This window comes from Dromaius novaehollandiae, chromosome 5, assembly GCF_036370855.1.
Source record: "Dromaius novaehollandiae isolate bDroNov1 chromosome 5, bDroNov1.hap1, whole genome shotgun sequence".
Classification (NCBI taxonomy): Eukaryota; Metazoa; Chordata; class Aves; order Casuariiformes; family Dromaiidae; genus Dromaius; species Dromaius novaehollandiae.
Window position 1 is genome coordinate 58880995 of NC_088102.1, and position 22600 is coordinate 58903594.

Genomic DNA, 22600 nt, shown 5'->3' on the forward strand with positions numbered 1-22600 from the left:
GTTGTCTCAGCCTGTTTTCACATGTTGGGCTCTCCATTGCCCTAATCACCTGGATGGCTCTCCACTGGACTTGCTCCAGTAAGTCAACATCTTTCTTGTACTGGGGGCCCAAAACGGGCCATAGTACTGCCGATGTGCTCTCACAAGTGCTGAACAGAGGGGGAAGGATCTCGTCCTGGCCGTGCTCTAAGGAGCCTCTGCAGCTCGGGCTGCTCTTGGCCGCCTTTGCTGCGGGGGCCTGTCGCCGACCTGTTCAGCGCGTCCACCGCGGCTCCCAGGCCCTGTTCTGCAAAGCTGCTCTCTAACCAGCGGGTCCCCAGCCCGTACTGCTGCAAGAGGGCTGTTCCGGCCCACACGCAGGACTTTGCCTTTGACCTTTTATGGGGTTTCTGCCAACCCGTTTCTCAAGCCTGGGAAAGCCTCTCTGTACAGCCTGGCCCTCCAGCATGTCAACTGCTCCCCCAGTTTGGTATCGTCTACAAACCTGTTGAGGGTGGCATTCCAGCCCATCGTCCAGGACCATTAATAAAGAAGTTATTGGCCCTAGTATTGATCCCTGAGGACCTGCTCAAGTAACTAGCTGTGTATAAGAAATTAAACTGGCTGGTGTATGAGATACTAAATTATCTTGACAATGTGAGTTGTGATGATGTGAATACATTTCAGCTCAGGGGACCGTTAGTCTAAATTTTATTAATCATCTCAAGTGCTTGTTTGCCAGTTGTGTGGTATAGTGCTAGAAGAACCATGACTGGCGTATCCAAAATTGTAGGTGTTTTAATGAGTCTGTGTGAAGAGAAAGGTTCCCATCTGCAGTGTACCATCCAGAAACCTTTAAACTCTTGGTTTTGAATGCAAGAGCCATAAAAACTAAGAGGCGGTCACAGGCTAGCTATTGTTGGGTGCATATTCTTACTAGTTGCTGGGTTTTTTTGTTCCCCCCCCCCCCCCCCCCCGTCCCCCGTTTTTTTCTGAGAGCTCTGGAAAAGATTTCTGAGAAAGCTTTCGTTCTGCTTCTCACATACTTGGTCAGTGTCTTCTGGCACCATTTAAATTGTCCCACAACAGTTCTTATATTAATATAAGACAGATTTAACTACCTCTAGGTTTCATTCGCTTTCTGTTATTTGTGCCAGGCTTATATTTATCCCTAGTGTAAACACTCCTTCACACAAAAGAGGCCCAGGAGTTCCCTCCCCTTCACCAAGCAATGCCAGATCATGCTCTTGCTCTCTGTTAAAGGCAATGCAGTTTTTCTGTTTTGCACTGTTTTTTCACAGCCTTGGTTGGTTGCCTGGATTATCATTTACCACATTGGCCTTTACGTGATGTGAGCCCTATCATGAATGAGGGCAAGCTGTAGTTTTCTGCACTGCTTTCAGGATGATCCTGCTTTAACAGTTTTACAAAAATAAGCTATTCTGCTGTGTGCTTCATAAAGTGAAGTATTCCTTTCTATGCAACTCTGACCTTGTCTTCTGGCAAAGGAAGCACAAGGGAATTACGTTTTATTTTTGATAATTTGATGGAGTGGGACATTGTCAAAGACAGGTTCACATCACTTAATAATTTTAAGCATATACAGTCTGATTTTTCTTCTCACTTGGACTGGTACAACTGAGGAGTAACTCTAGGGAGATCAATATAATTATTTGACTGTAAAGTTGAGGTAAGAGAAGAGTCTGGGCCTTGCTGTTTAGAGTTTTATGGGCTTGATTAGACAGTCGTCTTGCTCAGTGTAATAGAGAACAGTTAAGAGCAGGGGTGTTAAATTCATGCTAATGGCATATGAGTGATGGTACAAAGGTTTGATAGAAGAACAAAGAGTACCAGCTCCCAAAGCATGTTCTCCCCAGGGAACTCTCCTCCATCCAAATGTTTTTTTCTCATTCTTTGAATTTAACTAAATTCTCCCTGTTTTCTTACAGAAAGAGCATGAAATTTACATTTGAATTAAATTAATATAGTTATAAAATGTTCTGAAAAGCTAGTGAAATTTAATTAGGACTGCAAGGGGTCACCTGAGCCCTGAGGGCTATTCCAGTCCTTTGCAATCCCAGACTGTACAGCACATACAGTTCAGACTGCACTAAATAGCAGAGAATCAACATTGCAACATATCATCAGATGGGAACTACTTGCACTCTGTATTTGAAGGAAAAGATTTTACTGTGATTTTAATATACTTGTTCAGATTTTCTGAAAAATAAAGTTTGATATTAGATGGGATAGTAGATAGTTTAATGCTTAATATCTGTACCAATTTACTGATATATACGTACTTGATGACAGTATATAGTTATAATAAAGGCAGAGTAGAACCAAATAAGGCTTTCATGCTCTCTCTTCAGAAATACCCATGGCTTCCCAGTGGCCAGCACCAACCAGCTCATGTGCCCCCTGCTCTCTAGGAGCCTTTTTAAAGCAGCAAGCCAGGAACTGGTATTGTCTCTGTGGAGCAAATGGCTTTTGAAAGAACGGCAGTATGTGCTCAAGGGTGAAAGGGGCAGTGTTGTTTAAAAAGTAAAAATCTCAAATGCAAATGAGTATTTAAAAAGAATTAAATCTTCAAAATTGATTGAATTTACTTGTCTTATTCAGTTATGTATTTTTCCAGTAGATTTTTGGTTTTGGAATTTACCATACAGTGGATATGATGCCAGACTGCAGGAAGAACTTGGGCTTGTTTTTTGCCTGCCTTGGCAATCTTTGATAAAAAATTTAATTCATGGTCTTTCAGATGGAAGAGTAAAAGCTAAATTTCAGTTGTACAATTTGTAGCTGTAATAAAAAAAATTGCACACTAACTCTGATTTTACCTGTATCATCTTCATATTCAAAATCCCCAGATAAACAGAATCTTACAAACCTGCGTTTTGTTTGATCCATAAGTCTCAATCAATATTTCAGATTTAATTTATTTTAAAGTGGCTTGTCTTTTGGAATTGTTAAATTGCTTTGAAAGACTTCAGCTTATGCTCGTTCTATGTCTAACCTCTGTTTTACATAACATTTGCACTGAATTGCTGTGTTATATCAGAAGTATTTATCTCTCCAGAATGCTGAGTAATATCCTACAAATAGGTGCTTGTTTTAGCTGTGCTATTTTTTGATTGAGTGCAATTTCAGTATTTCAATGTAAGATTCAATTCAGATATTCAATATTCAGTTGACAACAATGCATTTCAAAAGCACAGACCCTCGCCATACAAGTGCGATCACTTCTCTAAAGGTAACAACATTTCAAGTTTTTGCAGAATGTAATGAAATTCAACTGCAAGTTGAAATACTATGCTATCTGTAGTACTGTTTGTATTATCAGTAGAGGTTAGTATACCTAGATTTTTAGCAGTCCAGTTCTGTCCTTTTACTAGTTTGTGATTTATTAGCTTCTTTTTTAAAGGAATAACTGTATTTTAAACTTTTTTTTTTATAGAGCCAGTATTGTGCAGAAGCGCATAATTTATTTTCAAGATGAAGGTTCCCTCACCAAAAAAATTTGTGAACAAGGTAAGATGAAGTAAAGCATCTTTCTGCCCTCATCTGCCTTCAAATTTGGGATCTCCCACTCAATTGTGTTCTTCCTTACCATGTATACTGTTCATGTGATCTTCCTTGCTTTCCCCTAAATGTGATCCTTTACCTTTTTCCCTGATCTGTGTGTGAAAGCCTTTTGCTTCCAGGCCATCGTTGCCTAAACCTAAGCATAGCAGAGGTTTTTAAAATTCACACGAGGAAGGAAAAACGGGTAGAATTGTCATTTAGTCTTTATGTTCCTGCATATGTGAATTTCTCTTCCCCAGGAAGTCCATTTAAATGAAGGAAGTTAAGATAATCTTTTTCCTGTTTTTTGTAGCATGTTTTATAGTTGTTTTCATGCTGGCTTCTTAAAACCAGGGTTGTCATGGCAGTATATATGTATTTTGGGGGGAATTCTACGAAGTACCTTAGGACTACAAACTCCCTTTGAAAACTGTGGGGAGTTTTGGTAGCTAAATTCTTCAGGGACTTTATGAAATCCTCCATCAATTCGTAATACAGAGCGTATTAAAAAATGAATGAAATATGAAAAGTGACCCTTACCTTCTGTAATGCTGGCAGATGTTATTACTTTTGTTACTCTATAAATAAGTAAATATATGTATGCTACAGTTGTAAACATTAGGGTTGGTTGTCTGCCTTTAGCAGATACTTCATCTTTGCAGGAGGAACAGTCTGTTGTTAATCTTTATGTAATAACTACTGTCTATTCCCTTGATACTAGCAATGTGTGTCAACTTTTGATTTAACTTTCACATCACATAATATAATTCTTTCCGGAAGAGACTTCTAGAATTTCTTTGAAAAGTAATAACTGCAGAAGTGCAGAGTTAATTTTTATGGGATAATTCCTCCTCCTTCTCCCTGCAAGTTTAGAATTGCAAAAAAGCTGCTTCCTTTTTGAGGTACTTACCAGGCTATCCTTTATTTTTAATAAACTGATTTTATGCCAGTAAAGTATTTAATTGTATTTAATAAATGTGGAGTCTCTTACTGTAGCCAAGAAACTCATATGTCATAATTTTGTGCTATTTCAAGTATGGAAAAATGTATGCTAAACTTATTGGAAAATAGTATTGCCCATTCAGTGTTCAGTATGATGTAAAAAGCCACCAGAGTAAACAACAACAGTGAGTTTGATTCATGTTCCTGAAAAGAAAGAGGATTGAAATATAAAGAGAAAAAGGTAGGACTATTAAATAAAAGCTAGGGATTTGGAATAAATTTAATTCATATCTGCATTTGGAAATTATGTCAAAATTGTACTTGCTAACTTTTGCTGTGTTTTTAAATATTAGTGTCATATTTGAAGAATGTTAGTTGGCGCTAGTCAGCCCTGATAGGGGAGGGAGTCTTTGGCCATTGCTAACTACTCAATCCATTTGAAGTATTAACGCTCATCTATTTAAAACATTAAAAACAGCCAAAACAATTCAGCTTTCGCATTCTTCAACACCGCTATTCTTCTAGTCTGCGTATGACATTAGATAAGGAGAAGGCCATTGGGACTGTTTACAGTTTGGGGGATTTCTATATTGAGCTGTGTCCTGAAGTCACTAAATACTGAGGGAAAACGTAGAAGCACATGGTCTTAATAACAAAAGGTTTCTGTTTCAGGCACATGTGATATATGCTCAGGCTTTGGGGTCAATACAGAATCCCTGTTTGTCCTTTCAGAGTAGGTGGAAGTAGATGATCCCTTTCTACTGAGAAGAAACTTATGTAGCTTGCCTTCAGGTGCTTCGGTAATACTTCTTGTCTTCACTCGCACAAGAGAAAACGTGCTCAAGTCCTTAACCTTTCTGCACAGATGACAGAATGACTTTTAATTCCTGGCTGATTTTTCATGAACATGTACTAATTTACACAAATACAGTGCTACTGTAATTTGACTTAGACTGAGGATATGGGTTAGATTTAAATTTTTGGATTATGTTCAGCTTTGGCTTTGAAGTTCACATCTGATAACCACTTCAGAGCTGAACAATTTAGGACCGCAGGCTGGAACAGTTCATCTAGCTCATGACCCATGCTCTTACAAGGCCTGTTCAGGAGACAGACAGAGTTTAGAGAGTTGATGGTGGTGACTCACTTTCCTGGCTCTGTACCTCTTCAGCATCATGTGTCCAGGAGGCTGTTGGTCACAGTGTAGCTAAAGGGCTGGAGTACCCTCAGGAAAGATAGCAGTAGGAATGCTGTGCTGTGGGAAAACAACTCATCTAGCCTCATGTCTGCTCCCTGCCTGTCTCTGAGAAGCCATTCGAGAGATTGTAGCCAAAAGAGCTGCTGGAATTAGCCTTCTCCCAGCTGCCTTCTTCATGGGATGTTTATCAGATCTGGCCACAGAATAATTTGTGAGCAGGAGTGTGTGCATGCAGAAGCGTCATTTCTGTGATGTGTGTGCTGAGGTCCAGCTGAGGTCCCAGAGGATGGCTGTTGCAGGTGGTCATGACATCTCGCTGGAGAATTTACATGGCCTGGCTGGCCAGAAAGTTGGGCACTACTGTGCTTTGAGATCTTATCAATCAGATGAGAATCAGAAGCAAACCCCAGTTTTGTGTCTGAAGGCAACCAAAATCATAGCAGCACATGTGTATTTAAAAGCGTGGATTTGAATTATTACATCCACTCGTGAGTATGATCCAGATATTTCAGAGTTCTTGTTTACTCTAATGTAGCCCCAAATTAAAGATAAAGAGAAGAAAATGTGTTTAACTCAAATTTACTTACTGGAGTATTTATTGTTGTAATTTTGTTTTCATCAATTGATGTTGAATTGTAACCATTTTCAATAGGTACTTTCATTGCTGTTTTTTCAGACTCAGCCTCAGAAGGTGTGACTGACAAACCAATTTTAGATTGTTGTGCCTGTGGAACTGCCAAATACAGGCTAACTTTTTATGGAAACTGGTCAGAAAAAACACATCCGAAAGATTTTCCACGTGAGTATTACTCTTTTAGGATGGGGTTTAGGATGGGGATTGGAGCTGGTACTATGATGCAAAATATTACTTATTTACACCTCAGGAGTGTAAATTATGACATATATGCAATACTGCTAACACTAAATATTGGAAATTCATGCATCTTCCTGCAAGTGATATACCTCACAGATGACTTCTGGTGATTTGCCTAAGCTTTTGAACTTTGAGGTGCATATGAGATCATGTTTTCAAGATTTCTTTGTGATGAGGGCTATTAAGGTGATTAAGGGACTGGAGCATCTCTCGTACGAGGAGAGGTTGAGAGAGCTGGGACTGGTCAGCCTGGAGAAGAGAAGGCTCAGGAGGCTCTTACCGATGTGTATAAATAGCTGAAGGGAGGGTGTAAAGAGGATGGGGCCAGGCCAGACTCTTCTCAGTGGTGCCCAGTGACAGGATGAGAGGCAACAGGCACAAACTTTAAGATTTCACAGGAAATTACACAGGAAATTCCGCTTGGACACAAGAAAACTCATCTTTACTGTGAGAGCAGTTGAATTTGGCAAGAGGCTTCCTGAACTACAGAATCAGTATTGCTGTTGCAATAATCAAAGTAACTGCAGAAAATTAAAGCTACAAAAACATGCTTATTAGGTATTTACTCTTTAATTATTGGCTTGATGGTCTGTGACAATAAAGGCTAGGAAATGTTTTGAGAATGAGTCACATTTATTGGCCTTTAAACTTTATGTTGTGTGGGGCTGATATTTATTATAACCATTGTGTGTAGGATTTCTTTTGTATTACTGTCACTGTGTCAGAATGTCATCATGTAATTCAGAGGTGGTTTGTATATCAACTTTTTCATAGTTATAACAGTGTAAGTGGTTTTGCTTACATTGATTCTGTCATACATTCATTCTGTCTTGTTTTAGGTTGAACATAACATAGTTCAGATGTGATTTATCAGCATAATACATGGAAGATAAAATAAGCCAAAGATCCAGTAATTGCAGGGAATGCCCTTTTAGGCTATGGGATGATTTATATGTCTGCTAAGTGGCACACTTTATATGCAATATTTGTGTGGATTTAGCTGGTAGTTAGAAATAGGGCATGAGAAAATGATTGAAAACTATAAAATTACTGTGACTTAGTGAGATAATACCAGAAAAAAATGCCCTTTTAAATAATCTAAGTCAGTGAACGCGCTAAGAGTATGGGTGCATGACTGAAAGTAAGCAAGTTGCAATAGTTTACCACAATGGTTCATTGTATATACTGCTGTCTCTCCCCAGCTGCAAAGTAGTGATGTATATTAATATGTTCTACTTCAGAAATTGGAGCACACTGAGTCACTTGAGTGCAGAAATAACCCTATAATGTTAGCAGGATTAAGCCCAGTAATAACAGCTGATTACATTTTACATTGAAATTCCTGAAAGTTATGATGATGATCTTTCATCCAGATTGTAGTGGTATTAAAAATGAAAACCAATTGTCAACATTATCCTTTAAAATGTTGAACTCATGCAGCAATTTACATTAAAATGAAATTCTATTCATGATGGGCTGTGGTAAATCACTTATTATTTGTGAAGCTATCACATGAAAAACTTCTGCTCTCACGTCATCAACATGTCTGAAATAGAAGATCACAAATTTTATATTTCTCATCTTTTCTTTTACTTGTTTTCTGACTTGCCTTAGAAGTCTCTAAGCAATAGGAATTCTGTTTAGCTTTTCTCTGAAGAACTGCTTTCGACAAATAAAGTATTTTCTTTTGCTGTCAAACAAAAATTTTCTGGAAGATACTGGGCAAAGCTTTTAATTCCAGGAAACCATTTTTAGGTTTTCACAGATTCCATGGATTAGGAATAATTTTACAATTGTTATATCAGTGCAATTAAAATACCTCTGTTCCCTTCAGTTTAAATACGTATTGCGTGTTTAGGAGTCATCAGACCCGCTGAGTTCGTAAAACAGTGCTCAGAATGAAACCACTACAACGTAATCTTGTTCTGAGCATGCCAACCATCGAGTGAACGAGGAGAGGCATACAAATGGCCTTAGAAGGGCCGTTTGTTGAAAACATAATACATAAAGTAATTCTGCTTTCATGAACATCAGAGATGCTGAAAAATTTTAAACTCTTGTTTGATCTGCAGAATAGGACTTGAGAAGAGCTTGCGTGCTTTCCAGCTACATTTTCACAAGCTATCATAGCTCCTGATAATAGGACTATTGGAAGCTGAATATTTTATCTGTTATTAAATCTGGCTCAAGGAAGTGGAACTATCACATTTTTCCTTTTGCATTTTGCTAGCCAGAAGGATTTGTATTTACATGTGTCCTTGTGGCTTACAAGCATTTAGTGTTTCTGGGTAGCATCCATATATCATAATGGGAATATTCATGCCCTCCAGCATGATTTCACATGGCCAATCTATGAAATACATCAGAGAATACGCTTTCGTGTGTGCAGGCACCTTGGTCTATATGCAAAACATGCATCTAATTGTGTCAGTTGAGGCGCTACTCATACATAAAGGAAGTGAAATAAGACCATTGAAAACCTGTCTGTATTCTGTGTGCCACCTTAAAAATTGGATAGTGACCAGTGGACTGGTGATACAAAATACCTCTGGCCCTTGCTAATGCATGACTCAGATTATTTGGTACTGAAGTTTCTCTAGTGTTTAGAGGAGAAGGTTTAAGAAAGTACATAGAGTTGTCTTTTCATTCTCACAAACAGGAGGTTCATGGTGATAAGTAAAATATTTGCAAGTGTTGGGCAGGTTTGTAAAAAGTTTAATGCCAATATGGCCTTTGGCAAGGCTCAAATGAACCTTAAACTGCTCATTTGGGCAAGTAGGTGGGCCAGCTGCTTTCTTTGCAGAGCTAATAGCTTTCCTGGGGGAAGTGGTCAGTGAAGTAGGATGGGCTCTGACTGCCATGACTTCAGACTTCCTTGCCCGATTTCAGATATAGGGGGAGAAAAGTTCTAGAGCACCTGGAACATTTCAGTATTGGTTTTACTAATTATACAAGGCGTTTTTCCTTAGAGTGTGGCATGTGAGTGAACTTCCTTTTCTTTATCATGTTGAATGCAAAGTCACTGACTGTTGTCCGTAGTCACTCTTGTCCATGCTTGCTTAAGGATGAGCATGTTCTTTGAATGGCAGCAGTGGTGGGTTATTCCAGAATGGGCATTGAGTTAGTTTGAAGACAAACTCCTATAAAAGAGATGCCTCTCATTTTGGAGGAACGTTTTCCTAAAGACTTGAGGTTCTCTGGTTCCTCTCTATAGTGACATGTTTTTCTTTTGTAGAGACTATGTGGAACCCTCTCTTTCAGTAAGTTTCGGTGAGAGCCACGTACTGCATTTCAGGGAAAGCTGCACCCTGTGGCTTGTGAGACAGGCAGACCTGCGGGCTAGAAGGAAAGAAGGGGCAGGACGGGCCATCACTGGAGCCGAATGATAATATCTGTATTTGGCTTGTCAAGGTGCCTGTGTCTTTTTAAGACACAATTATTAGATCAAGAAACGGTCTTCTCACGCTGTAATCTCTGCAGCTGTTACCCAATTGTAGGGTGGTTTTGTTTTTTTTCTTCCTCCATTTGGGGCTTAATTGCTGATTAGTTCGGATGGGGTCTGAAAATTTCAGGTCTGCTCTAGCTCAGAACTCAGTAGGTTTGTTTTGGTCCAAGTCTAGCACTAGGGAAACTGTGGAGGCTCTACTCATTATGTTGCTAGGCCATCTCCTTTCATCTATTTATTCTGATTGCTGCATTTTTCCAGGCTTTTTTTTTCCCTACTATTATTGTTCATTTTTATTTCTAATCTATTTTCTATACTCCTGGGATTATGTTGGAAACATCTGAGTTTGTTTATTCTATTCCATACACTCTCTCTTTCAATTTCATTGTCTCACCTTTCACATCTTAAATTTGCATTCCTTTTGTTTACTTTGTTATTCATTTTTCATTCGTTTACTGTACTTTCTAGCTCTGTTCTTACTGTTACTTTTCCTTCTGCATTGCAAAGAAAAATATTAAACATTGTCTCATTCTATCAGTCTTCCTCATCCCCTACAGTCTCTTTGCACTGTTACCACACTGTCTGCTTATGCAAGCAGTTCGTTTACTCATCCTTTTCCTCTAATCCCATTTGTTTCCAGAGTGCTGTTTATCTGACACTTAAATGCAAACATTAATTCATTTTTATTTCCAGTACCGTGGGGCTTCTGTGACTCCGTATTTCTTTTCTATTCTCCTTTCAATTCCATCAAGCTTCTCTAACACTTTTTCTTTAAACTTCCAAATTTTTCTGTTCAGTGAGATAAGAAACCAGACCAGAAGTGCCTGGCTCTAGCACAGTTACGCTGTGAGACATCTGAGCAAGCAAACTGAAGAAATACGGACATCGAAATTCACTTCTTTGCTTCCTTCCTAAAGTACAGGCAACCCCTACTAAAGGTTAAGGAGGGAAAAAAAAACAAACATGGTGCATATATAATTTAAATACGTAGAAGCAGAGAGAATAGGTATGTGAGTACCGATAAAAGCACTTCCTCACCACTCTTTCAAAAACGGTTTGGAAGGAATGCTGGACGCCATTTGCCCACAGAAAGCAAAAGTTATGCCTCCATTTCTACAGGGAGCTGCTGGAGTTGTTTTCTGGCTTTAAGCCCTTTATATCTCCTTGCATGCCTGAAAATGGTTGGGTATAAAGCTATGAACAATAATCTTTGTAATGTTCAACAATAATACAATCGTGCTTATACAAAAATTTAGCATTTAGTGGCAACCTGCTGTCATTGCCCAAATGCAAATCTTAGTGTGCTGCTGTTAGAAAACAGTATTGGTAAGAAAATAACTTGCTGTTAAATCTTTGAGTGACCACTGAAGTTTTCCGTTCAAAGTTTCATCTACAAAAATATTTTACATGGAAACCTAAAATTAAAAGGCTTCTTAAACTTCCTGATGAAGCTTAAGTGAGGAATTATACTAGGTCTATCTCTTTTGGGGGGCTGCTTATTCAATTGAAATGCAATCTTTCTCACCATTTGTGTGTTTTGTTATGATATCTAATATTTAATGTAGTGTTATATTTCTGTAGTTCAATGGTTTGTTTTTACTCAAAAAATACGGTGTATTGTTTTAATAAGAACTGATGGCATACAACACATGAAAATACTCAGTACTGATGAAGACTGGGCACTTCAGGCCTTTCACCTTAATAAAAGGCTGTGGATTATTCTTTGAGGCAGTCTTGACGGTAGCGAGTATTGATGTTACAAAAGCCAGTATGTTCATGAAGTCTAATCTTTTTTTCCATTTTTCTTTCTTGAAAGGACGAACCAACCATTGGTCGGCAATCATTGGTAGTTCCCACTCGAAGAACTACATCCTTTGGGAGTATGGAGGATATGCTAGTGAGGGTGTCAAACAAGTTGCAGAGTTGGGCTCCCCAGTAAAGATGGAAGAAGAAATTCGACAGCAGGTAAGTGCAATGTTTTTTTAAATTAACAGTACGTACTTTTAAAAATGCATCCAACCTAGGACAGTGAATGATTTGTCATTGAAAATGCCTGAGCACCTCATTGTGCTGGCTAATTTTCAGGTAAGCAGATATGGAAAGCTGCCTGTCTTTCCACATTCATTTCGACTCTGGCAACCCTTTTTGTCTGTAAAAGGACAAGTGGGTAGTAGTAGTATTTTGAACTTAGAAGATCTTTGTGTCAGGCAAGGCAGAAATCGGAGATATAAAAGGAAAATTCATCTTTCCTGGCTTAATCATGAAGACACTTAAAATTTGTTAAAGGAGCATCTTGAAGATGGTAAGCAGTGTGCCTTATTCCTTTTTGATGTGGTGACATTTAGTTTATATTGTATTATAGTATTTTTAACTTTTCTGGTAAGCACCTTATTTGCAATTTGCTGCAGATTGATCCAAGTCAGAAATGCTGTTACAGGAAATTGAGATGATCATCATTGTTGAGTAGGAAAACTTTACACAGTTGCACTAACAAAACTTGTTGAGTAAGGATTATGGTTAAGGGTAGAAGAGCCTTTACTGTACATCATCTTACAAAGAATTGATTCAGGAATCTCTCTTTCAAATAGCTTATAAAGGGTTATAACTACAGTCAAGGAAGAAAAGTTAGACAGATCTGGCTGACTGGAGTCTCTGCTTCCTCTTTCCTGTTTTTTCCCCCAAACCGATTGAGTGATATAAGTGAAGAAAATAAAACCCCTGGTCCGATGCAGAATTGTTATCTAGGTCAATGGAAGCACACTGCAAGGGAGAGCGACATGTGAGCCAAAGGGCTGGTTCTGGTGTTGTGTGTGCCTGCTTAGCTAAGCCAGCCTCTAGCGTGCCATGAGAGGCACAATTTGGTCTTTAATTGAAATGCGGTACTTCTCATGTATTTCTTGAAGACTTTCCACTTGTAGAGGGGCAAGGAGTTTAAAGTCAGTAAACTCAGATCTCCTGTCATTGCTGTTTGTAGGATGATGATGATGAGGTTCTTGTTCCTTTTTGCTTCTCTTCTGTGTTAGCTGGTATCGTGCTTCTGTTGTTGTACCGCAATTCCACATGCGCGTGCTGCCCTTCGTGCAGTGCTCCCTGGGGCTCTGGCACCTCTGCGCCTCGTCCCTCTGGCAGCGAGAGGGGCTTGCGGAAAAACCAGCCCCCCTTCCTCTTTCTCCTCAGCTGTATGCAGTCATCTGTCTTGCCTACAGAGTAGCAGAGCAGACTTAACACTTCCTCTGGAAAAAGAGAAGCATTTTCATTCAGTTGATGACCCTCCTAGAGCTCAAAAGATTGAATGTAAATAGATTAGGTGTTAGGGATCTAAACATTTTCCACTAGACTTACATTTAATGAGCACTTCCTGCAGAAAATTTTAGCTTGTTGAGTATCTGAATATACAGCAGTGAGAAGTTCACGGCCCAAATGCAATTACATCTTTATGGAAGCACCACTGCAGTGCTGTGAGAGAGTGACCTTTAAGGCAGTCACACTATTTTCGTACGTGGGCCGGGTGCCGAGGCTGCTCTCCTGCGGTGCGGTGCAGGTAACGTCCAAGGAGGAAGGAACACGCTTTGTCTGCTTGGGCTGCTGGGGGAGAATTTGGAGCAACACTATATATACTTGAGTAGGCTAGCTGTGGCTAAAGCCCTTTTTGGCTGCTAATTTCAGGAAAAAGCAAATTCTCTGATTTGGAATATAAAATGAATAAGGAAAATATTTTAGATTTAAAAAAATGTTATGCATCGGATCTGATAGCTTACTAAATAATTTCCATGAGTATCTAAGTTTTGCAGCAGTGTTTTCAGAACCCACGACAATGTATTTGTATTATGTTATGTAGTGTATGTGCATCCACAGCTTGCACGTCTGAGGTAATCATCAAAACATTTATTCACTGTCGTGTCCAACTTCTGTAGATTTTCACTAAAACCCGTTTTGTATATTGAGCAGTTAAGAATTTTTTTCAATTATTCAATGTCTGTTCTTTTTATGAAGTACAGGTTTTAACCATTAATTTTGATTTTTTAATGAATATTGCAAGAATGGAAAATAGTGCTTTTACATTTCAGTGCTAAACAAAAAAGTATCTTAAATTAATGAATAACTATTTATCATTCAGATGCATTTTGCAGAACGTGTTACTTGCATTGCCTTTAGATGAATCACCTGTTGTTTTTATACAAATATATAAATTACTATAGAATATAATAATAATTAGAAATTTTGCTATGAGTCGTTATATATCACAAGCATCTTTCTTTAATCATCTCTTCTTCAGAGAGAATAATCTACTCCTTAATTTTGAACACATATTACAAATCTCTCTGTGCGATCATTTTTGCTACATTTGACTCTTTCCTATTTTTTATACTTTTAAAGATGAAGTCAGCAAAACTAAAATACTTTCCAAGATGATATTGTTGACTAGTCATATGCATTTTTGGCATCTGCTGTGTGTTAAGAGACAGTACTTCAAGGTCTCCTCAACCACACTTAAATTATATAGAGAGTTATATATAGGGAGATATATACATAGAGAGTGCGATTATTTCTACAGATCTCGATAGATTATTGCTATGTAGAGAGTTTAGAACAACCTCAAAGAGCATTTTGCCCCCAAGAAAGCTGGTTTAGTCAAAGGCTATATGTACTAAAGTTCACATGCTGTTTTGTGATGCTTTTGTGTATGTCATCATGGTATAAGAACAATTGGCGAGTTTGACAAGAATCTTCCAAAATTAAGAGAAATAAAATAAAAAATAATTTATAATTTAATGTATTAAAGGCATATGTAAGGAATTGGGGAGAAACAACTTGAATAACAGGTTATGGGAGGTAGGGGTAGAGATGCGGTGGGTATACTATCATTCTTTTCCTCCTTTAATAAAATTGGCATATCTGGGCATAGAAAGTATGCCTTGATCCTGGATAATTTGTGTTTTCGTCCTTGCTGAGTGGTGGCTTGATTTTTTTTTTTTTTTTTCCTTCCTAACAATAATGTATAAATCCAGATGGATTGGAAGTATAGCGGAGCATTCCATATGCCACATCTGATTTACAGTTTTTGCTACTTTTTTGGGAATTGACTCAAGGTTTTCTCATAGTAAATCTGCAACAAATGGACAAAGTTGGTCTTAATTATCATCTTTGTACTAAAAAAGAGACTACTTTTTTACACGGACTTAGCAAATACTATATAAATAAGGGTTTGATGCATCCAGATGTGAGGGTACAAAGATTACGGCTTGGTGCAGAAGCAGCAGGGGCATGGGGAGGGTATGGGATGAAATGCAAGTGGAGACACAACTGTGGGAGACCCTACTGAGCACTGGGGGAAGAGGCAGTGAGTTTGAAGGTGATGTGGAAAAGAATGAAAATCGTGTCTCTCTCTGCTTTCCAAACATTGTGTTCTCTGCCACTGAGCGTGTGTCGTATCTTTGCAAAAAGGTGGTGTATTTATACAGCGAGCAGAGGGATTCAGATCAGAGGCGACTGTGATTTTAGGGGTACATAAAGCAGCTAACTGGCTACAATCTCATGGGCTGCTCTTGCTGAAATGACACATGAAATTAGTGAATGTTGCAGCCAGTTTCAGTATCAGGCCTATGTGGCTGCATCAAACCTGCATTAATTCCCCTGACGGTCTAGTCAGAGCAGCGAGCTGGCGTTATAACTGGATATTGGCGAGAACAGTGCAGGGTATCAATATGTGCCACAACATTTTGAGTAAGTTGGTTTGATCTTTTGTTTCTTTTTAAAATCTGTTTAAACTGGGCTCGTATTTTGGGGAACACGGAGGTAAAATTCCAAAGCGCAGCCAGGCAGAAAAGCGGGCGAAGGGCAGCACTGTGACTGGTGCCCCGGCCCCGAGCGCTCCCGGGGCAGCGAAACGCCGTCCACGCGAGGCCAGATGTGAGTTCAGAAATACGCTGCCTGCCTGCGGCATGGTGCATTGCTGCCGCTTGCTGAATGCGGGAGACAGGTGTTTATGAGAGCGGCCTCTGTGTAACTGACACCCGCTAAGTCTTTATTCAGACCGGGAAAATCTGTGTGATGATTTTTCTGAGGAAAATTTCAGAAAAGTTACTGTTCGTGCGTGAAACCAAAAAGAGGTTTTCTTTAAATGAAGCTTCACCCAAAAGTGTCCTAACAGTTACGTGCTGTTAGCTAACGAGTGCTGGGCACGGACGCTTGCGTTGCCATTAGGCAAGCGGCTGAAACGCCGCCGACTCCCGCTCGGGAGCGAGCACCTCGCCGGGCTCTGCTTCGCGGTCGCGCTGCGACGAGCCCGTGGGACGTTCCTGCGTGGGTGCTCCAGTGCGCCGTAAACTTACTTTGTCGTCTGCGTATCTGGGAGGACTTAGAGGAACTAATCATCCTTTTTATTAAACTTTTTTCCTGGTGGCCTGGTGAGAAAGCCACAGTACGTAAGAGGTTTGCTAAAACAACCTGCCCAGTGGTTGTGTGTACAATAGGATAATTCATGCGTTGTGCTTCAGTGGTTATAAATGAACAGACAAAGTGTGGAAAAGGAATTGTGTGAGCAAAAGCACATTCACTGACTTCATTTATCTCTAAAATAAATTCAGTCTTTCCCTTCAGGACACCTTTGTTTTCAGAAAGTCTGATTTGTCTGTAGTTTGTTCTCTGGAAAACCATCAGCACAGAAACAAGCACAGAGTTTGAAAGGGGAGTTCTGCATCCCTATTGCCGCTCTGTAAAAAAGATGATGGGCTAAACCATGGGTCAAGACTTGTGTCGCAGGCAGATAAAACAAGGTGAAGATACAGTCTTATTCCCATTTGATTTAAATGCCTCCAAGCATAAGAAAACTGGTTTATTTTTGTCTCATTATTTTAAGGTAAATACTGTCATTTTATCACCAATATTTTTGAAAACCAGGATGAATAACACTATATATATTTTGTATCTCTTCACTGTCTCCAAGAAATACGACTTGTACTCTCAGCTTGTTCTCCAGATGACACTCATTACAGAGTCGGTTTCATGCCAAAGAAAATATATAATTGTTATGACTATCCAAACATTTGTTTTGATAAAATAGTTCTGATTTTGATTTTTTTTAATATAACTACTTAATAAAAAATAGAAGAGGGTCAAAATGAAAGTAATTTCATTGTTGGATTGACTCTTTTTTTGAGAAATGTAATGTCAGTATTTTGGGGAAACACTTACTGTTCCATTCTGCCTTTAACAGAGAGTACCTGAATTACAAAGAGGAATCTGTGGCATGTCCATTACTTTTTGTTATAGTTGGTTGGCAAATTATTGTCGGATGTTCCCAAAACAGGCTCAAAATTTTGCTTTTTTTGGTTTATCTGTTGTTGTGTACGTTAAAATTAGCTAAGCAGAGAGGTTCAGCTGGGTTGCAATTGGGCATTTGGTTGAACAGATAAAAATTCTCCCTGAATGCTTACTGCAGCTTTGGGGACCATGCCCGCCCCTCGTAACGTCGCAGGGTACGGCCCTTGAAAGTTGTGATTGCTGCAGAAGCAATTAAATCTGTGTTAGTTTAAAGTAGCTAGCACAGATTACAGATTTAGTGAAAACATGTTGCTTGGGCTTCATTGCAGGTGGAGACCAGACCACATACAGGATTGATCTGCCATGTGCTACTATTAACATCTCTTTACTAGTATTGTTACACATGTAAACCAGGTAAGATTAATCAATAAGGATGTCCGTCTTAGCTAAACCCTACCTTAAATGGAGTAAACGTACTTTTAGGGCCGATTCCACCTCAGTGCCTGGAGCTGGGGCTATTGAATGGCCCCCTGTGCGCCTTACTTACCTTCTCGCTGCTCTTCAGAGGCGCCAGTTTCTGTTGCAGAGACACAAATGGGCAGGAAAACATCAGTATGGCCCTAAAGTCTAATGTGAAGAGTACAGCCAGTATTAGTACAAATAGTCCAAAAGTGTGCATTGGACCTTTAGGTTTCAAGGCAAAGCCCATAAACTTTCAGTATATTTTTGACTCTGATAGTGAAATAGCGAAATACTATCCCAGCATGCTTTCTAGTTTAGTTACAGCCTGAATACTTGATTTTAAGGCTGCATTTAATGTCATTCTGGATAGATCAAGCTGCTGATTGTGAATTCATATCTAAACTTTTGTTTGGTCTGTTAGAACATGAATTAGTGCCTGCCATGCATTGTCCTCTGCTGTGAGTTATAGTACTTTGTATGCCATTTTCAAATGCTAAGCAGCAGATTTCCATTCTTTCCGTTTGGAAAATATTCCTTATCTAATAATGTAAAATCTCTGTCATTTTTGGTAATTAGAAATTTTGAAATGCCTGTTTCCTACACTAAATCTTACAAAGTATTTCTGCCAAAAAGGAATTGCCATGTGTTTATGTTGGAAAGGGAAGTTTTATCTACCAGTGTATAGGTTGTGCAGTGGGGCTCAGAGCACTTCTTCTGGGGTGATTCTGTCTTCCAATAAGTGTCGGTAGGAATCTGTAAATGAGATGACTCCCAGCTGATGCTGCTTTAGAGTATCTTGAAAGAAAAAAAAACCCTATTCATCCCAATTACATTCTTTTTAATTACTTGATGATAATAAAGGTTTACTTTTCTAGTGAGTAACATAGCTGGTGTTGAATGCCATGCTGTTTTTGTCTTCCTGACATGACTAATTGTTGTGAGCACCATGTCAAGGTAGGTCAAACTGCAGAAATCATTTTGAAAAGACACATCTTTAAAAAGTGCCCCTTTTCTGACAGCTATTGAAATACAATCCTCCCTTTTTTTTAGTAACACTTAATTTTCTCTGATGCTGTACTACTTATGGTTTATGAGACCAATACTTAGAAGTCACAGCATTTTAAAAAGAGAAGCAAGCCTGTATATTCGAGAAATGAAAACAAGGAAGAGAAAATTAACTTTTGTCTGATATGACAGTAAGCAAGCTGTGTTTCTACCAATCCTTATTCTTCTGAGGAAGGTGTAGAAAAAGCAAAATTTAACTTTTCTTCACCGAGTTTTATTGCGGTAGGCTTCTATAAGCAATGTAGTCCCTGTCCCCATGAGTAAGGCAGTAGTTGGTTTCACAGTTTCTGCCTACTGCTCTCTAATTGGGATGCTATTGCAAGAGTTTGGGCTGTTTGTGCAACTGTTAAGCAATCACGTTTTAGCTGTAAAAATAACTGAATGTGGGGAATGTTCACTTTGAGATACCAAAAATATTCGACTATGAAGGTAGAAAATTTTTTTGTCTTTTTCTAGTAAATGCTCACTTCTATTTCAGTCAGCAAAAATTTTGTTGGTGAAAATATTCCCTGAAAATACTGCAAAATGCATATCATTTTCTGAGAGAAAATCAGTTCTGAATAGTACAAAACACTGTCACTTAGTCTAAAAGCCACTGAAGGCACTCACTATTCTACAAATTAAGCTCTGGCCAGTAAATATAGGATGGCCTATCTCCTGGGCCAAAACAAAAGATTCAGCTCTCTCTCAATGGTACGTGCAGGCAGCTAACCCAAGTGAATAGCAGAAGTAGCGTTTATGTGAGTGCACTGGAAATACCATTGCTTTATGGATAATCTCGTAAGTCTTCGAGCGCAATGCAGATGCCACCGCAGTGCCTGTCTGGGGCAAAACTGCCTCTAGTGCCTGTGCTTACCTCCCCGGTTTAGAGCACCAGGCAAATTTTATTTAGCTTTGGGTCAAAGCTTTAGCAAAATAGTGACTTGGTTAACAGTACCTTTTCATATTTTTTTTAAGTTGCTGCTTCAGAGGTTTAGTAGTAAAAACAGGAAACTGTTGTAATCTTACTGGAAGCTCTTACTGTAATCTTACTGTTTGTCAGGAGGGCTGTAAATCTCGGTGAAACGCCCAGATCGCTGTTCTGTGGGATTGCTTTTTTCCATTTCTCTTTGTATTAGTTGTGTGCAGAGAAGTGAATGTACTTTCGGCTGTTAAAGATCCTATACAAGTTTAAGTTGGAGAATTTTTGTGCTCGTGCTTTCGAGGAGCTCGTGTGCCGCTCTGCAGTCCTGTTCCAGTGGATATGTATTTCCTTAAAGCATTTGTGATTTAACAACTGACAGAGTCACGCTGTAGAGCAAAAGCCAGCTGCGTGCGCAGCTGCGGCCTGGGAAGGTCTGTCTCAGTATACTGTTGCATAGCAGAACACTTCTTCAGCTACCTGATGTTAGAAAATAATCTCCAATTTGTCAGCGCTGAGCAGGATCGTGTAATGATGTTGTTTTCATATGAAATAACTTCTGGTCGACTTGTACACGTTGCACGTTGTTCTGCCGTAGAAATGCAGCATCAACAGCGCTTCTCCCTCCTGGCTCTTAACTTCTGGCCTGTGCTCTGCCCGCGGATCATTCTCCAACCTGGTAGTAACTAATTTTAAGGAGCGAAGCGTTGTCAGCCAGGGACGCGGGCAGCCTCCGCTGCGCTCCCCGGGGCCGGTGGCTGGTGCGAGGTGAGGCAGGCTGCTCTTCACTTGCTGCTGGGAGAAGCTGCAGGAGGATGTAGTAGGCTCAGGCCTTCTTTCTTAGCGCCCTCTTGCTAAGTTATTGGTGACTTTATATCTTCCTTCTGTATCAGCTGAGGATTGGTGGTGGTTCCTGTAATAGACGAGAAAGATTACATGAAAAAAAATTCTCATTTTATCTTTTAATTGATTTAAACTTGTTTACTATTTAATAGTAAATACATAGGCTGTTTGATTTTTAAAAATTAAGGTTGCGAGCTCTCATCTTGCCTTATGAATTAGAGGATGCACACTGCTATCTTGTATGGGAGTCTTTGAACTTTTGCCCTGTGAATTATTACTCGGTTATTGATATGAAACAGCATAAACTATAACTTGAGGTTTTAATAGCTTAACAGACAATTTCCTTTTCATTTGTTTTAATTTGCCTGAGTTGACATTTTCTTCCAATTTTCACAGACCCTATATTTCTAATATAAAATGAGAAGAGAGCTAACATTTTAATAAAAATCCAATAATCAGATTCTCTTTGGACAAAAAAATTCCAAATGAGATAGAAATTTCTTTTTTGCAGAAGATAGACCCTTCAAGGAAAAAGAAAAGTTTAGCTCAAAGCCTAATCTTTCCTCAGCAAATTCTGATGTGAAATCTTGAAGTGGGACCATCCAGAGCTCCTACCCATTTTTAATTTCTATAATGGTTGAAAGGTTAATGTTTAAAAAGATTTACTCTACCTCTTCGATAACTGCCTAGATTACAGTAAAGCGGTGCTAGAGCAGGGAGGGAGCTGCTTCTGGCTTTAGTAAACTCTTTCATTTGGACACAGTGCAATAATTTTAGCTCTTCAGTGCAGTGACATAAAAGTAACTAGGAAATGTCTTCTGTTCCAGGCAATATGATTGAATTGCTAGACATTATTTGCTAAACTAAAAGTCTTAAGAAATAACTTGCTTTTTCAATTCCTGCTGTTAGATTTTATCATACTCCTCTGCTATCCTAAAATTATTGCTCTCCTGTAGCAGATTAATCCTTTGGAAAGATGTGATTAGATGACTTTCAAATTGTTTTATTTCAGTCAGCCCCTCTATTATATTTAAAACGTGAGCGCTTTGGATGCATTGGTTCACCTTGTGTTGCTAGTGTTGGGGCACAAGCCTCCAGCTGATAGCAGCAGTTCGGCACTCCTGACATGGATTTTGGTCCCAGGAGCCCGCGCTGCCCTACCGTCACTGCTGCCGCTTCTCGGTCCCAGCGAGACGCGGCGGATGCATTGAACGGGTGACTCGGGGATGCTCCGGGGCTGGCTTAAAACACCACAAGCAGAACATTAAGTAGCACAAACTGCAGAAGAAGTAACACCAGTCTTGTCAAATTGTTTGCAGGGTGTGCAGAGGCAATGGGTGGGCTCTGACCCTCATCCTCCCCTGTAAGACAGTGTCTGAATTCCTGTTGGCTTCAGTGGGATCTGTGTTTTTTAGGGGTCAGAGCACCACTGAAAAATAAATTAAGAAAGCATTTGCTTCTGTCTGAATCCTGTGAGCTACAGTGGCTCAAGCTGCGATTAGGGTGCAGTGGGTGCCTAGCTGGTGGCATTCAGCTGACTATTAAGGAGGTGCTGCAACAGCTAAAGAAGTGCCTGAACTCTCATTAGCAGCATTTGTTGGGAACCACAGGACCTTCTCCTCTTTTCTCTCTTGTTGCATTGTAAATATTGTTCAAAGGAACAGCATGACATAACAGCTGAAGCAGAAGAGTCCTGCTAGCTCATTTGACTTGCAAATGCTTAATTATTCTGAAGAATTTTCAATTTAAGTAAAAACAAACAAAAAAGTGCTAAAAAAAAAAAAAAAAAAAAAAAGGCCAGAACAATCAACTTATTTTTTAAAGAACTTCAGTTCTGAACTGCTACTATGATTATGTCAAATAATTATTTCCATCTGAATTCCAGCAGAACACTCAGAATAGGTATATTCAAGTATTACGTATGTATTAATATGTAATGAATCAACTGGCCTAAGATACTGCATAGAGCAGTTATCCATCCTTCTTTATTTCAACTTTTAATTTTGTTTTCTTAGAGTGCTTTTCTACTTTCCAAGATTGTAGCAGATGATAGGGAATGTTGGG

The 22600-nt window shown here is 39.2% G+C and overlaps 1 protein-coding gene across 3 annotated transcripts in view; it reads left to right on the top strand.

Moving 5' to 3' along the window:
- SPON1 (spondin 1) overlaps window positions 1-22600 on the top strand; it is a 508261-nt gene that overhangs the window by 369322 nt on the left and 116339 nt on the right. For all 3 annotated transcript variants that reach the window (XM_064512946.1, XM_064512947.1, XM_026104482.2), the window contains 3 exons: window positions 3437-3510; window positions 6360-6482; window positions 11819-11967. In XM_064512946.1, the coding sequence (XP_064369016.1) occupies window positions 3437-3510; window positions 6360-6482; window positions 11819-11967 (346 nt within the window). The remainder of the gene's footprint in view (window positions 1-3436; window positions 3511-6359; window positions 6483-11818; window positions 11968-22600) is intronic.